General features: G+C 59.5%; 2 protein-coding genes across 2 annotated transcripts; both read right to left on the bottom strand.

Annotated features, from left to right (window-relative positions):
- Positions 1-11,593: 11,593 nt before the first annotated feature.
- Positions 11,594-12,145, bottom strand: LOC132837079 (histone H2A-like). The gene has a single exon (XM_060856752.1). It carries the CDS (start codon positions 12,124-12,126, stop codon positions 11,737-11,739), a length of 390 nt encoding a protein of 129 aa, XP_060712735.1. The 5' UTR covers positions 12,127-12,145; the 3' UTR covers positions 11,594-11,736.
- Positions 12,146-13,263: 1,118 nt separating this feature from the next.
- LOC132837085 (histone H2B type 1-O-like) lies at positions 13,264-13,665 on the bottom strand. The gene has a single exon (XM_060856759.1). The coding sequence runs from the start codon at positions 13,663-13,665 to the stop codon at positions 13,285-13,287; it is 381 nt and encodes a 126-aa protein (XP_060712742.1). The 3' UTR covers positions 13,264-13,284.
- Between the last annotated feature and the right edge of the window lie 217 nt (positions 13,666-13,882).

Here is a 13,882-nt window from a genome sequence, read left to right as displayed (position 1 = left end):
TCCCGTCCCAAAGGACCGAGGGGCTCTGGAATCTGCGCAGTGACTCCCTGCTGCCGTTGACGTTGAGGCTGACTATAGTTGTCTCCATGTCGGAAGCATAGTGCAACCACCACCAGTAAACAGTTAACAAAAACTATATACATACTGGGAGGACGAGAGAGGGGCACAGAAGTCCCTCGCCCTCACCAGGAGTGCTCCCAGGAGGTTCCTGACTCGCTTCACTCATTCATGTCAAGCCCGGGCACCTGGCGCGCAGCGTGGGCCAACCAGTACACTCTTTCAAAGGAGCTCCAGCGGTCGAGCGCCAGTTGGGCTCTATCCCGGCGACTCCGAGTTTCCTCGACAAATTCCCGGAGTTTCTCGAGGGGTATGAGGGGGAGATCGGTGGGGGGCACCTGGGACTCGAAAGTGTCGCTGGAGACGGACTCCGCGTCGTCCCCGGTGTCCGCCACCGATCCAGAACCCTCCTCCGGGAGGTCGCCCTCGGTTACCGACCCCTCCCCCACCGAGAGGATGGGGTCTGGTCGGGCACCGCCAACTGGCCTCAAAACTCCAGTGACCCCACCCCCAGGGTCACCAGCAGTACCTTCCTCGGCGCACCCCTTTCCGGAAGGCCCCGAGTTTGGGTCATCGGGCAGCGGAGGCTGGGGGCCCGGCTCCTCGGGGAAAAGGTCCTCCCCCAGGGCCAAGGTGCCCGGAAAAACAGTCTGGGAGGGAGGAGCGAGGATAACACCTTCCTCGCCTCCACCGCTCGACGACCCAGCAGTGAATAAAAGGCGGTCGTCTGCACCATGGCCCATGTTGTTATTAAAATCCTCCCCAGGGTCTGGAGGAGTTATGGTGGTGGAAGGCCTGGCTGTCACCCCTGGGGGTTTGGGCAGGTCGGGCCATGGTGCAGGACAGTGGGGAGGCACCGTCGGCTCATCCCCTGGAGAAGGGCAACGCCACTGGCGCGCTGCTGGGATATCTCCCCCCTCCAAGGGCCGGTGCCTCTTCCCCAGAGAGACAGGGGGGAAATTTATGGGCATTCCCCTCCCCGCCCACCTTGGTGGTCATGGGGCCCGAGGTACCTCCCCCCAGCCTTTCCCGGAATACGATTGGTTGGGAGAAGGCAGGGGAGGGTCAGCCGTGTCACTTCCTGCCCTGACCCTGGTTTATCGGGTGATGGCGGGCGGGACAGGGACCCAGTTCCCTCTCCAGGACCCAGAGAGACGGTTGCTGCAGGAGGTAGGGCAGCGGTGGTTCCCCCCAGGTTAGTGCCAGGGGGTGGCTGGGTGGGGCGGGGCTTGGGCTCCGGGGCAGATGATGAGGCCCCAGGGGTTTCTGTAACGGGGTGGTGGGTGGGGCTGGGGTCAGTGGTGCCAGGATCAGGTACGGGTTTGGGGGTTCAGGGCTCAGGGTTCCCGCGCCGGGGCGACGCTGGCACGGCCGCAGGGGCATTGTCGTGCCGGGGCGGGTTGGGTCGTGGGCCACGTGGAGGGGAAGGGGATGGGGATGGGGATAGCGTGGTCTCCCCGTGGGCGGGCTCGACATGTTGCGTCTTCCTGGGCGCCTTCCATCCGGTCAGACGCTCACCCCCCTCCCTGCCAGAGGCGGAGGCATCGGGAGCCTCCGGCTTAGCCCCCAGTGCCGGGGCTTGTGCTGTTGACCCTGGGGGAGGGGGAGGGGGTGTGGGTGCGGCGGCGCCACTCCCAGCCGTTGGTGTGGGCTGGGCAGCCTTCTGGGTAGGGCAGTTCTTCCTAATATGCCCCACCTCACGGCACAGGTGGCACCGCACGCCGTCCAGAAGGCGCGATAGGCCGCGTCCTCATGGAGGACAGTGAATGAGCCCTCCGTGACCTCCTCCCGGGCCAGGCAGATGAACACCTGGCATCGGAAGGAGTATACATGACGGAGGGCGGGGTCCTTAAGACCAAGCAGGAGCGGTTGGACACCCGACTGGATCTTCCCCCAAGGTGGTGAGGTGGGGAAGAAGGAGCTCACTGGCAATAAAGGGCGGGACGTTGGAGATCACAACCCTCTGGGCCGTGACCTCCAAAGGGTCGACGGGCAAATGTGTCCCTCCCACAGTGAGCCCCCTCTCCACGGCCAGGTGGACCGCCTGCTCAGTCTTGAGAATGAAAACGGCCTTCCTGTACATGCGGGCCGCAGCAACGATGGCCAGTGCGCCGACCACACTAGCCATGGCCTTACTGCAGGCCTCGATGGTCAGGTTGGGAATGGAATAGGCCTTTACCCCCAGGCGTTTAGTCAGGTGCCTGAAGGGGGATGCGGTTGCGGCCGTGGTTGGGGCAGCCGAGCCTAAGGCAGCGGCTACCCTGGCATAGGTCCGGCTGGGTCCTGCGACCTTCAGGCTCGCCATACTCCATCGACCCCTGGCAGCAGCGGTGGAGGTGGGCCTCTGGCAGTAGTAGCAGCGGAGTTCTTGGGGAGGCGCTGGAGGCCAGTCACCCAAGGCGAGTCCCAGGCAGCGGTGGTGGAGGCAGGCCTCAGGCAAGTCCTCGGCAGGCCCTCTATTGCAGTGTTGGGGGCAGGCCTGTTGGGGAGGGTCCCCAAGACAAGTCCCAGGCAGCCCCAAAATTGAGTCCTGGGCAACAGCGGTGGAGGTGGGCCTCGGGTCACAGCAGTGGTGGAGGTTGTGGGGAGTGGCCTCAGGCGAGTCCCAGGCTGCGGTGGTGGAGGCAGGCCTCGGGTGACAGCAGCAGTTGACGCAGGCCTCTGTCGAGTCCCAGGATAGCCCTCTGTCTCGCCGGTGCAGGCAGACCTGTTGGGGAGGGACTCCTAGGCAGCGGCGGTGGAGGTGGGCCTCAGGTCGCACCAGTGGTGGAGGTTGTGGGAAGGGGCCTCAGGCGAGTCCCAGGCTGCAGTGGTGGAGGCAGGCCTCAGTCGGCAGCAGCAGTTGAGGCAGGCCTCTGGTGAGTCCCAGGCAGGCCCTCAGTTGGGGAGGGACTCCCAGGCAGCGGTGGTGGAGGCACACCTCAGGCGGCGGCAGCAGTTGAGGCAGACCCTCGGTCTCGCCGGTGCAGGCAGACCTGTGGGGAGGGACTCCCAGGCAGCGGCGGCGCAGGTGGGCCGCAGGTCACAGCAGTGGTCAAGGTTGTGGGAAGGGGCCTCAGGCGAGTCCCAGGCAGCGGTGGTGGAGGCAGGCCCTGGCAGGGTCCCAGAGATCAGCAGTGGGAGTGGGCCCCAGGTCAGCTGCAACACTGACTTGACCTGGGCAAGGCCCAGGCTGCAGCTCCAAAAGTAGGCCCGGGACTCCAAGCTCTCACCTCCTTCCACCACCTTCTTCTGTCTTCTTTCTTCCTTTGCAGCTGCACACTAACACTGGTCCAGCCCAAGTGATGGGGAAAACAGCCGAGTGGCCCAGTGACAAGCAGTGCCCTTCACATCAAAGGGTAATGCTGTGTGATCAAACAGTGAAGGGGGGTAAAAATGTATTGATCTTTATTTAATTCCCACCACCAGGAAGATAGGAAACACCCGAGTGGGAAAACTCCTGTTTATTTTTTTTTTCTTTTCTTTTTGACAAGCAGTGCCTTCACATCGAGAGACTTTTATTTTTTTTTTCTCCTGTTTTTTGCACCCATGGTGTGTGTGTGCAGCTGTGAGACACAGTGAGAGACACAAAGTGCACAAATCTTTATTCAATTTCCACCACCAGGAAAAGTAGGAAAACACTCGAGTGGCCTGTGACAAGCAGTGCCCTTCACATCAAAGGGCAATGCTGTGTGAACAAACAGTGAAGGGGAGGGCAGGGACTAAATCAAAATAGAGTTGGAGGGGGAAATGATGCACTCCACTCCCTGCGGCACCCACCTCTCCCTGAACAACTCCAGGGTGTTGGTGGACACCGCGTGATCCTTCTCCAAGGACACCCGGGCCCTAACATAACCGCGGAAGAGGGGCAGGCAGTCGGCCCTTACGACCCCCTCCACGGCCCGCTGTCTGGACCTGTTTATGGCCAGTTTGGCCAGGCCCAGGAGCAGACCCACGAGGAGGTCTTCAGACCTGCCCTCCCTCCTCCGCACCGGGTGCCCGAAGATCAGGAGCGTGGGACTGAAGTGCAATCAAAAACAGAGGAGGAGGTTTTTCAGAAAATCAAAAAGGGAGTGCAAACGCCCACACCCAACATACAGATGGTCCACAGACTCCACAGCGCCACAGAACAAGCAGTTCGGCTGGGAGTCCGTGAACCACCGCAATCTGCGGTTGCAGGGGACTGCTGCGTGCAACACCCTCCACCCCAGATCCCCGAGAGAAAGGGGGAGGACTCCTGCATAGAGGGCCCTCCACTGGGGATCCCCACCGCCCGGTGGCAAATGGGCATGCCAGGGCGTGTCCGGGCGGTGGATGAGGGAGAAGAGGTGGACGGTGTGCAGCAGCAGTCGGTACAGGGCGCGCCTTTTAACGTCCTCGAAGGGGACAAAATTAAAATTTCGGAGGTGGCTCAGGTTGTGGGGCACAGGCTCCCGCGGGAAGTACGGGACCTTGGGACCAATGTGAAATTCCGTCCGGGCAGGGGTGAGCGCGGATGGGATCCCACCGCACACCTGAGCGTCCTCCAACTGGTGCACTACGTCGGGTCCGAGCACCGCCGTTTTAAGGCGTCGGATGCCGGTGGCAACGTACCGGACGTCTACTGCTGCCCTGCTCGCTATGTCTTGTGGCAACGTCCAGCCCAGGCCCCCGGCACCCAGCACGTCCCCGGCCCTGGTCACCCTCGCCGCCACGGCCCTCCCCTCCGACAGCCACTCGAACCCGCGAGCACGGAGGTGCGGATTCCTGAGCAACGGCTCCCTGACGACAGCCGCTACTCCTGCCGGACGGTAGGCGCGACGCGATTCGACCATGTTCCAGACAGTGATCAGGTCCTGGTAAAAGACAGGCAGCACCTTGAGGGCGACCTCCAAACCGTCACGGTCGACGAACAGGAGCTGCGTGTCATAGTTGAGGTTACGCACCTGGCGGAAAAAATACGTCGCCAGGGCGCACCACCTAGGAGGAGGCTCGACGTAAAGGTATCGCTGCAAGGTCTGAAGGCGGAAGGTCGCGGCCGGGGTGCGGACGCACACCAGCGACTGACCGCCCTCCTCAATGGGGAGACTCAGAACCTGCGCAGCGACCCAGTGCATCTTTTTGTCCCAGAAGAAGTCGACCAACGTTCTCTGGATGTCAGCGACAAAGCCAGGAGGAGGGACCAAAGTGACCAGCCGGTACCACAGCATGGCGGCCACCAGCTGGTTTATGACCAGCACTCGGCTCCTGTAAGATAGCACTCGGAGCAGTCCTGTCCAGCGGCCTAGGCGAGCCGAGACTTTGGCCTCCAGCTCCTGCCAGTTGGCCGGCCAGGATTCCTCGGTCGGGCTGAGGTAGACCCCCAGGTAGAGGAGATGGGTGGTACTCCAGCTGAACCCCTGAAACTCCTCCGGCAGGGAGTCCACCCGCCACGGACCCACCAGTAGCCCGGAACATTTGGCCCAGTTGATCCTGGCGGAAGACGCCGCCGAGTACACGGCCTGGCACTCGCACATCCTCCCCAGGTCAGCTGGGTCGGTGAAAGTGAGAAGCACGTTGTCGGCGTAGGCCGAGAGGACCACCCCCGTGCCCGCGCCGCGCAGAACCAGCCCCGACAACCTCCTCCGCAAGAGGCGCAGGAAAGGCTCCACGCACAGGGAATACAGCTGTCCGGACAGGGGACAGCCCTGACGCACTCCTCTCCCGAAGCGAAGGGGCGCCGTCAGGGACCCGTTAACTTTAACCAGACACTCTGCGGCGGCGTACAAAAGTCGGATCCGGGCGACGAACTGCGTCCCGAACCCGAACGCCCGCAGAGTCCCGAGCAGGTACTCGTGATGAACCCTGTCGAACGCCTTCTCCTGGTCGAGAGACAGGAAGGCGCTCGGCAGACCAGCCTGTCGACAGAAATGGATCAGGTCCCGGACCAGATGGACTTTGTCTTGTATCCTCCAGCCCGGGACCGTGTAGGACTGGTCCGGGTGAATCATGTGGGCCAGCACGGAAGCCAGGCGAGAAGACAACACCCTGGCAAAGATTTTGTAGTCCGTGCTGAGGAGGGAGACCGGACGCCAATTCTTCAACGAACGAAGGTCGCCCTTCTTTGGCAGCAGGACGATGACCACCCTGCGCCAAGAAAGGGGCAGCTCTCCGGCATTTAGACACTCCCCCAGGACCTGTGCGTAGTCGCTCCCCAGGACGTCCCAGAACGCCCTGAAGAACTCCACAGTCAGCCCGTCCAGCCCCGGGGATTTGCCCCTCGAGAGCCGGTCGAGGGCGCCGGTCAGCTCCTCTAAGGTGACAGGTGCGTCGAGCCTTCCGGCGTCCTCCGGGCTGAGCTGCGGCAGGTCCTCCCACAGAGCTCTGCGAGCATCCTCGCTGGACGGATCCGGAGAGAACAGGGCCGTGTAATAGGATCGGACGTGGGCCCTGATACCCTCCGGATCCGAGACGAGGGACCCATCGTCGGCCAGCAGCACAAGGAGCTGCTGACGGGTGCCGTGCCTTTTTTCCAGCGAGTAGAAGAAGGGGGAGCCGCGGTCCAGGTCCTGGAGGAGCTGGAGCCGCGACCTCACGTACGCGCCCCGACGAGCTGCAGGTCCCGGAGCGCGGCCTTCTTCTCTTCGTACACCCCGCGCAGGGCCGGGTCCGCGTCGGGCTGACCGAGGCGTGACGCCAGGTCGAGCATCTCCCTCTCCAACTCCCCGATCCTGGATTTCCGCCTCTGTCGACCCCCTCGCGTACTCCTGACAGAAGACGCGGACGTGAGCCTTGCCCACGTCCCACCATAGCCTCAGGGAGGGGAAGCTTCCGCGCTTCCTTCTCCAGCCGGCCCAGAAACGACGAAACGAGTCCCGGAACCGCTTGTCCTCCAGCAGCAGGTTGTTAAAGTGCCAGTACGCGGAGCCCAACCTGGCGCCGAACGGAAGGAGTTCCGCCCACACCAGGTGATGGTCCGTGCACGACACCTGCCGCGTGGAGGCCTTCGGAAAACAGGAGGCGTACGCCCGCGAAACGTACAGGCGGTCGATTCTGGACGCTCCGACCCCAGGCCTCACGAAGGTGAAGGCGATGGAGTCAGGATGGAGATTCCGCCAGACGTCCACCAGGTCGAAGGACTTGACCAAGTCCCCCAACCTCCTCCCCGACGTCGAACTCGTGCGGGCACCGCCGTGGTCCCTGTCCTCAAGGACGCAGTTAAAATCTCCCCCGAGGACGACGCACTGGTTCTCGTCGATGGAAGCGAGATGAGCGGACACTTCGAAGAGGCTCGCTTGCCTCGGCCCGGCCAGGGGAGCGTAGACGTTCACCAAGTGAAGCACCGCGCCCCCCCAGCCGAACCGTCAGGTGAAGCAAACGGCCTGGCACTGGCTCCCTGACCCCCAAGATCTCCGGCTGAAAATGCGGGGCCAACTAGATAGCCACCCCGCCAGATCTGCGGGTGAGGTGACTCATGTAGACCCCCCCTCGCCACTCCAGGAGCCAGGTGGCTTCGTCTCCCGGGGTAGTGTGGGTTTCTTGCAGGAAGCACACCGCATACCTCCCGTCCCGAAGGACCGAGAGGGTCTGGAATCTGCGCTGTGACTCCCTGCTGCCGTTGATGTTGAGGCTGGCTATAGTTGTCTCCATGTTGGAAGTATAGTGCAACCACCACCAGTACATACAGTTAAACTATATACACATTTACTGGGAGGACGAGAGAGGGGCACAGAAGCCCCTCGCCCTCACCAGGAGTGCTCCCAGGAAGTTCCTGACTCGCTTTCGCTCGTTAACGTCAAGCCCCGGCGCCTGGTGCGCAGCGTGGGCTGACCAGTAGACTCTTTCGAAGGAGCTCCAGCGGTCGAGCGCCAGTTGGGCTCTATCCCGGCGACTCCGAGTTTCCTCGACAAATTCCCGGAGTTCCTCGAGGGGGATGAGGGGGAGATCGGTGGGGGACACCTGGGACTCGAAAATGTCGCTGGAGACGGACTCCGCGTCGTCCCCGGTGTCCGCCACCGATCCAGAACCCTCCTCCGGGAGGTCGCCTTCGGTCACCGACCCCTCCCCCACCAAGAGGATGGGGGTTGGTCCGGCACCGCCAACTGGCCTCAAACCTCCAGTGACCCCACCCCCAGGGTCACCTTCCGTATCTTCCTCGGCGCACCCCTTCCCGGAACGCCCCGAGTTCAGGTCGCCGGGCGGCAGAGGCTCCTCTCCTCTCCCGACACCAGGACGCCCGGCTCCTCGGGGAAAAGGTCCTCCCCCAGGGCCAAGGCCCCCGGAAAAACAGTCTGGGAGGGAGAAGCGAGGATAACACCTTCCTCCTCACCACCGCTCGACGACCCAATAGTGAAAAGAAGGCGGTCGCCTGCACCATGGCCCGTGATGGTATTAAAATCCTCCCCAGGGGCCGGAGGAGTTATGGCGGTGGAAGGCCCGGCTGTCGCCCCTGGGGGTTTGGGCAGGTTGGGCCATGGTGCAGGACAGTGGGGGGGCACTGTCGGCTCATCCCCTGGAGAGTGGCAGCGCCGCCGGCGTGCTGATGGGATTTCTCCCCCCTCCAAGTGCCAGTGCCTCTTCCCCAGAGAGACGGGGGGAGTTTATGAGCCTTCTCCTCCCCGCCCGCCTTGGTGGTCATGGGGCCCGAGGTCCCTCCCCCCCGCCTTTCCCGGAATACGATTGGCTGGGGTAAGGCAGGGGGCGTGGCCAGGGTGGGGAGGGTCAGCTGTGTCACTTCCTGCCCCGCCCCTGGTATATCAGGTGATGGCGGGCAGGGCAGGGGCCCAGTTCCCTCTCCGGGGCCCAGAGACACGGTCGCTGCAGGAAGTGGAGTAGCGGTGGTTCCCCCCAGGTTAGTGCCAGGGGGTGGCTGGGTGGGGCGGGGCTCCGTTTCCGGAGGAGGGGTTGAAGCCCCAGGTGTTTCTGTAACGGGGTGGGGGTTGGGGTCAGTGGGGCCAGGATCAGGTACGGTTTTAGGTGTTCGGGGGTCAGGGTTCCCGCGCCGGGGCGACGCTGGCACGGCCGCAGGGGCATTGTCGTGCCGGGGCGGGGCAGGTCGTGGGTTACGTGGAGGGGAAGGGGATGGGGATAGGGTGGTCTCCCCGTGGGCGGGCTTGACGCATAGCGTCTTTCTGGGCGCTTTCTGTCCGGTCGAACGCTCACCCCCCTCCCTGCCAGAGGCTGAGGTATTGGGAGCCTCCGGCTTAGCCCCCGGTGCCGGGGCTTGTGGTGTTGGCTTTGGGGGAGGGGGGGAATGGGTGCGGTGGCACCACCCGCAGCCGTTGGTGTGGGCTGGGCAGCTTTCTGGGTGGGGCAGTTTTTTCTAATATGCCCCACCTCGCGGCACAAGTGGCACCGCACGCCGTCCAGAAGGCGCGGTAGGCCGCGCCCTCGTGGAGGATGGTGAAGGACCCCTCCGTGACCTCCTCCCGGGCCAGGCAAATAAACACCTGGCGTCGGAAGGAGTACACGTGACGGAGGGTGGGGTCCTTAAGACCGAGCAGGAGCGGTTGAACACCTGACCGGATCTCCCCCAAGGTGTTGAGGTGGGGAAGAAGGAGCTCGCTGGCAATGAAGGGCGGGACGTTGGAGATCACGACTCTCTGGGCCGTGACCTCCAAGGGGTCGACTGGCAAATATGTCCCGCCCACAGTGAGCCCCCTCTCCACGGCCAGGTGGACCGCCTGCTCGGTCTTAAGGAAGAAGACGGCCTTCCCGTACATGCGGGCCGCAGCGACGATGGCCAGTGGGCCGACCACACCAGCCATGGCCTTACTGCAGGCCTCGATGGTCATGTTGGGATGGGGATAGGCCTTGACCCCCAGGCGTTTGGTCAGGTGCCTGAAGGGGGATGCGGTTGCGGCCGGGGTTGGGCCAGCCGAGCCTAAGGCAGCGGCTACCCCGGCGTAGGTCCGGCTGGGCCCTGCGACCTTCGGGCTCGCCATGCTCCGTCGGCCCCCGGCAGCAGCGGTGGGCCTCTGGCAGTATTAGCGGTGGAGTCCTTGGGGAGGTGCCCGAGGCCAGTCACCCGAGGCGAGTCCTAGGCAGCGGTGGTGAAGGCAGGCCTCAGGCAAGTCCTCCGCAGGCCCTCAATTGCAGTGTTGGGGGCAGGCCTGTTGTGGGGGGGCTTCAAGACAAGTCCCAGGCAGCCCCAAAATTAAGTCCTGGGCAGCAGCGGTGGAGGTGGGCCTCAGATCACAGCAGTGGTGGAGGCTGTGGGGAGTGGCCTCAGGCGAGTCCCAGGCAGGCCCTCAGTTGGGGAGGGATTCCCAGGCAAGTCCCAGGCAGCGCTGATGGAGGCAGGCCTCTGGCGAGTCCCAGGCTGGCCCTTGGTCCCAGCAGTGGAGGGACTCCCAAGCAAGTCCCAGGCAGCAGCAGTGGAGGTAGGCCTCAGGTCACACCAGTGGAGGTGGTTGTGGGAAGGGGCCTCAGGCGAGTCCCAGGCTGCGGTGGTGGAGGCAGGCCCAGGCGGGGTCCCAGAGACCAGCAGTGGGAGTGGGCCCCACTGCAGCTCCAAAGCCAGGCCCAGAACACAAAGCCTTCTTCCTTCTGCCTTCGCAGGCACAACACTGCCACTGGTCCAACTCCTAACAGGCAAAACACCCGAGTGGCCTGTGACAAGCAGTGCCCTTCACATCAAAGGGTAATGCTGTGTGATCAAACAGTGAAGGGGGGTAAAAATGTATTGATAAAGTGTGGTTCTGTAATTTTATTGGTGTACACTGTATTAGCTTTTAAGGTGTTTCAATCGGCGGGCTTTCGATTGATTCACGGCGGATACAAGTTCGGTTGTTCATCCAGAGAGAGCAGGAAGTGATTAGTACTAATGTCCCCTGTCTTTCTATCGGAAGTTAGTCCGAAATAAAAACGGCAGGCAGCAGCAGTGAATTTGCAACTGATGAGATCTTCAATCATAGATTACAGAATTTATTTTTAAAATATCGTAATAAGATTTAACATCAAATTTTGGAATTGGGTTAGATATTTCTGGAAAAACCCCATCTCCTCATTGACTCCCTTTGCTTCTGGTGAGGGAGACAGGAGAGAAAGGGAAAAAAGGCGCTAAGAGACCAACGGCTTATTTTCAAAGTTGAAAATGCCCGCCATCAGGTATAAAAGAGCAGCAAGCTTTACAGAGAATATATGAGCACGTACACGTTGATTGCTTTTTCGATTACGAAATTAAAGTTCAGACAATTGCACTTTACCCCATTCCCGCCTTTACAGCCGAAAAGTGCCTCACTGGTGATCAATCTGCTCTCCCTCTCCCCGCAGCGGCAGGGGATGAAAGACCGAATATGAACCGAGCAGAGGGTCAGGGACCGTTCCTTACTGTTTCCTGCAGCGACTGACCTGTTACAGCACTGGGTCAACCCAGCTCTTCCTACTGCACTTAAAAGAAAATGTGAATCTCATGGGAGGTCAAACCCGATCGCGGACGGTCGTGCCACCATTCTATAACTTATAGGACATTATAACTGAAGTCAAGAGATCACTCAGGCAGTGACCGTTCAATAAGAAATCCTGTAGTTTAGGACTCTCATACAATTGCATTTTACGATAAATTCTTCCTCTGATCACAGACAGTAACAGTATCCAATTAAATGGAGCGTGGAATTTATTGATGTCCGGTACAAAGGCAAGGGAAAATAATCAATCCGAAATAGAGTTCAGCTCTTTTCACTGATGTTGTGAGTGGCTCTTAAAAGAGCCTTTGGGTTGTCAGCTTCAAGAACACTATCCTCACTTTTTAGCAGATCCAGCAGCGGCGGATTTCTTGGGCAGCAGCACGGCCTGGATATTAGGCAGCACCCCGCCCTGAGCGATGGTCACCCCTCCCAGCAGCTTGTTGAGCTCCTCGTCGTTGCGCACGGCCAGCTGTAGGTGCCTGGGGATGATGCGGGTCTTCTTGTTGTCCCGGGCCGCGTTACCGGCCAACTCCAGGATTTCAGCCGTCAGATACTCCAGCACCGCAGCCAGATAGACCGGCGCTCCGGCACCCACACGCTCAGCATAGTTGCCCTTTCTCAGGAGCCTGTGAACACGGCCCACCGGGAACTGTAGGCCAGCCCGGGACGACCGAGACTTCGCCTTGGCGCGACCTTTCCCACTGCCCTTTCCTCTTCCAGACATGGCAACAATCTCACAAGCACTTTCACAGAGAATGCTACACTCCACCCACATTGCGGCGTCTTATACCTTCGGGAGGAATGGTGGGGCGGCCATTTCTGATTGGTCCCATTGTTCAGCCCCTCCTAATGTTGTTTCAATTCCCAATCAGATATCTGCCTCATTCCCCAATCCGGAGAGGGCCCGGGGAGGAGGGCGGAAAGTACCGGCGCCAAATCATCAACCGCCTTCTTTCCAATTTGAAAAGCCCGCCAATTTCCAAACAAAGGAGTATGTTTTACAGTAAAAAATGAAGTACAAAAAATTGAATAAGTTTTAAAAATATTAAGACCTCACGTTAATTTACTTTGTGTACAAATGTATCTTCACACGGTCTTACTCCCTCATTTGCCCACCTGTATCTGTCCATTTTTGATCTTGAGAGGGAGTTATTTTCTAAACCTTGAGAAGACGCTGAAACAAAAGTGGCCAAACACTACAGTCTGATAAAGCAGCACACAAAATTCTTCCGGATCATTATCGATGCGAACACCGTTGTTTAGACGATATTTTAAAGTTGGCCTCCCTTATCGGTCTCGATCAGATTCAGTAAAAATCACATTTCAGCCGTTTTGGTGTTCTCTCGGTTCACTTTGAAAGCCTCTCACTGACAGCAGAAAGCGCTTTGCCTTTTGCGTTCTGAAAAATCGGATTAAAAACAGCGCATTGTTAATGTAAAAAAGACTAAAATACATCAATCCGTGGAACTGAAAGCTGTGGGCACTTCCGTTTGTTTGCCAGGGTGAAAATAAGTGTTAATAATCCACCAAGGCTTTTAACAACTTGAACAAATAAGATGAAAAATGACTCCCTTTTTTTTAATCTGCTCTCTCTCTTCAGACAGGGAAGGGCCTGTTTATGAAGTCGCTCCCCTCGCCTCGTCAATTTGCAACGCACTTATAAAATCAAATATAGTGTGACTAAAAATACCGTATCCCTCAAAATTGCAAACTAATTATAAAAGCGAATGTAGTACGAAAAGTTAAAAGTGCCTTATCAACATGCAAACTAAAACAAACAATTCTTATAGAAATGGTTCAGCTGTCTCAAGAATGTTGTGGGTGGCTCTTATAAGAGCCTTTGGGTTGTGGATGTGTGTTTGTTTCAGTGCAGTGCGGTCCTTCACTTGGAGCTGGTGTACTTGGTCACCGCCTTTGTGCCCTCCGACACGGCGTGCTTGGCCAGCTCCCCGGGCAGCAGCAGCCGCACGGCGGTCTGGATCTCCCGGGAGCTGATGGTGCTGCGCTTGTTGTAATGGGCCAGGCGGGAAGCCTCCCCCGCGATGCGCTCGAAAATATCTTTGACGAACGAGTTCATGATGCTCATGGCCTTGGAGGAGATGCCGGTGTCGGGGTGAACCTGCTTCATCACTTTGTAGATGTAAATGGAATAACTTTCTTTCCTGGACCGCTTCCTCTTTCTGCCGCCCTTCGCTGGCGCCTTTTTGATGATTTTCTTCGCGCCCTTCTTGGAGGCTTGCTGTGCTTTCTTCTCATCAGCCATAGCGCCGCTCACTTTCAGACACAGAATAAGGGAAAGCGGGCTCGGAGCTCCCTTTTTATAGACTGATGACGTCATCAATGCAAATGAGGGATGGGGAAAGCCTGTTTCCTGATTGTTTGAGAATAGTTCCGTGTAAACTATCCACTCAGTCTCTGTGCTTGATTAGAGTGTGTGAAGTGGATGGTAATTCTGTTCCGGTCAGTCTGACTGAGGAAAA

Source organism: Hemiscyllium ocellatum, chromosome 49 (assembly GCF_020745735.1).
Source record: "Hemiscyllium ocellatum isolate sHemOce1 chromosome 49, sHemOce1.pat.X.cur, whole genome shotgun sequence".
Lineage (NCBI taxonomy): Eukaryota > Metazoa > Chordata > Chondrichthyes > Orectolobiformes > Hemiscylliidae > Hemiscyllium > Hemiscyllium ocellatum.
Note: the sequence above shows the minus strand (reverse complement) of the source record. Positions and strands in the feature narration are given on the sequence as shown.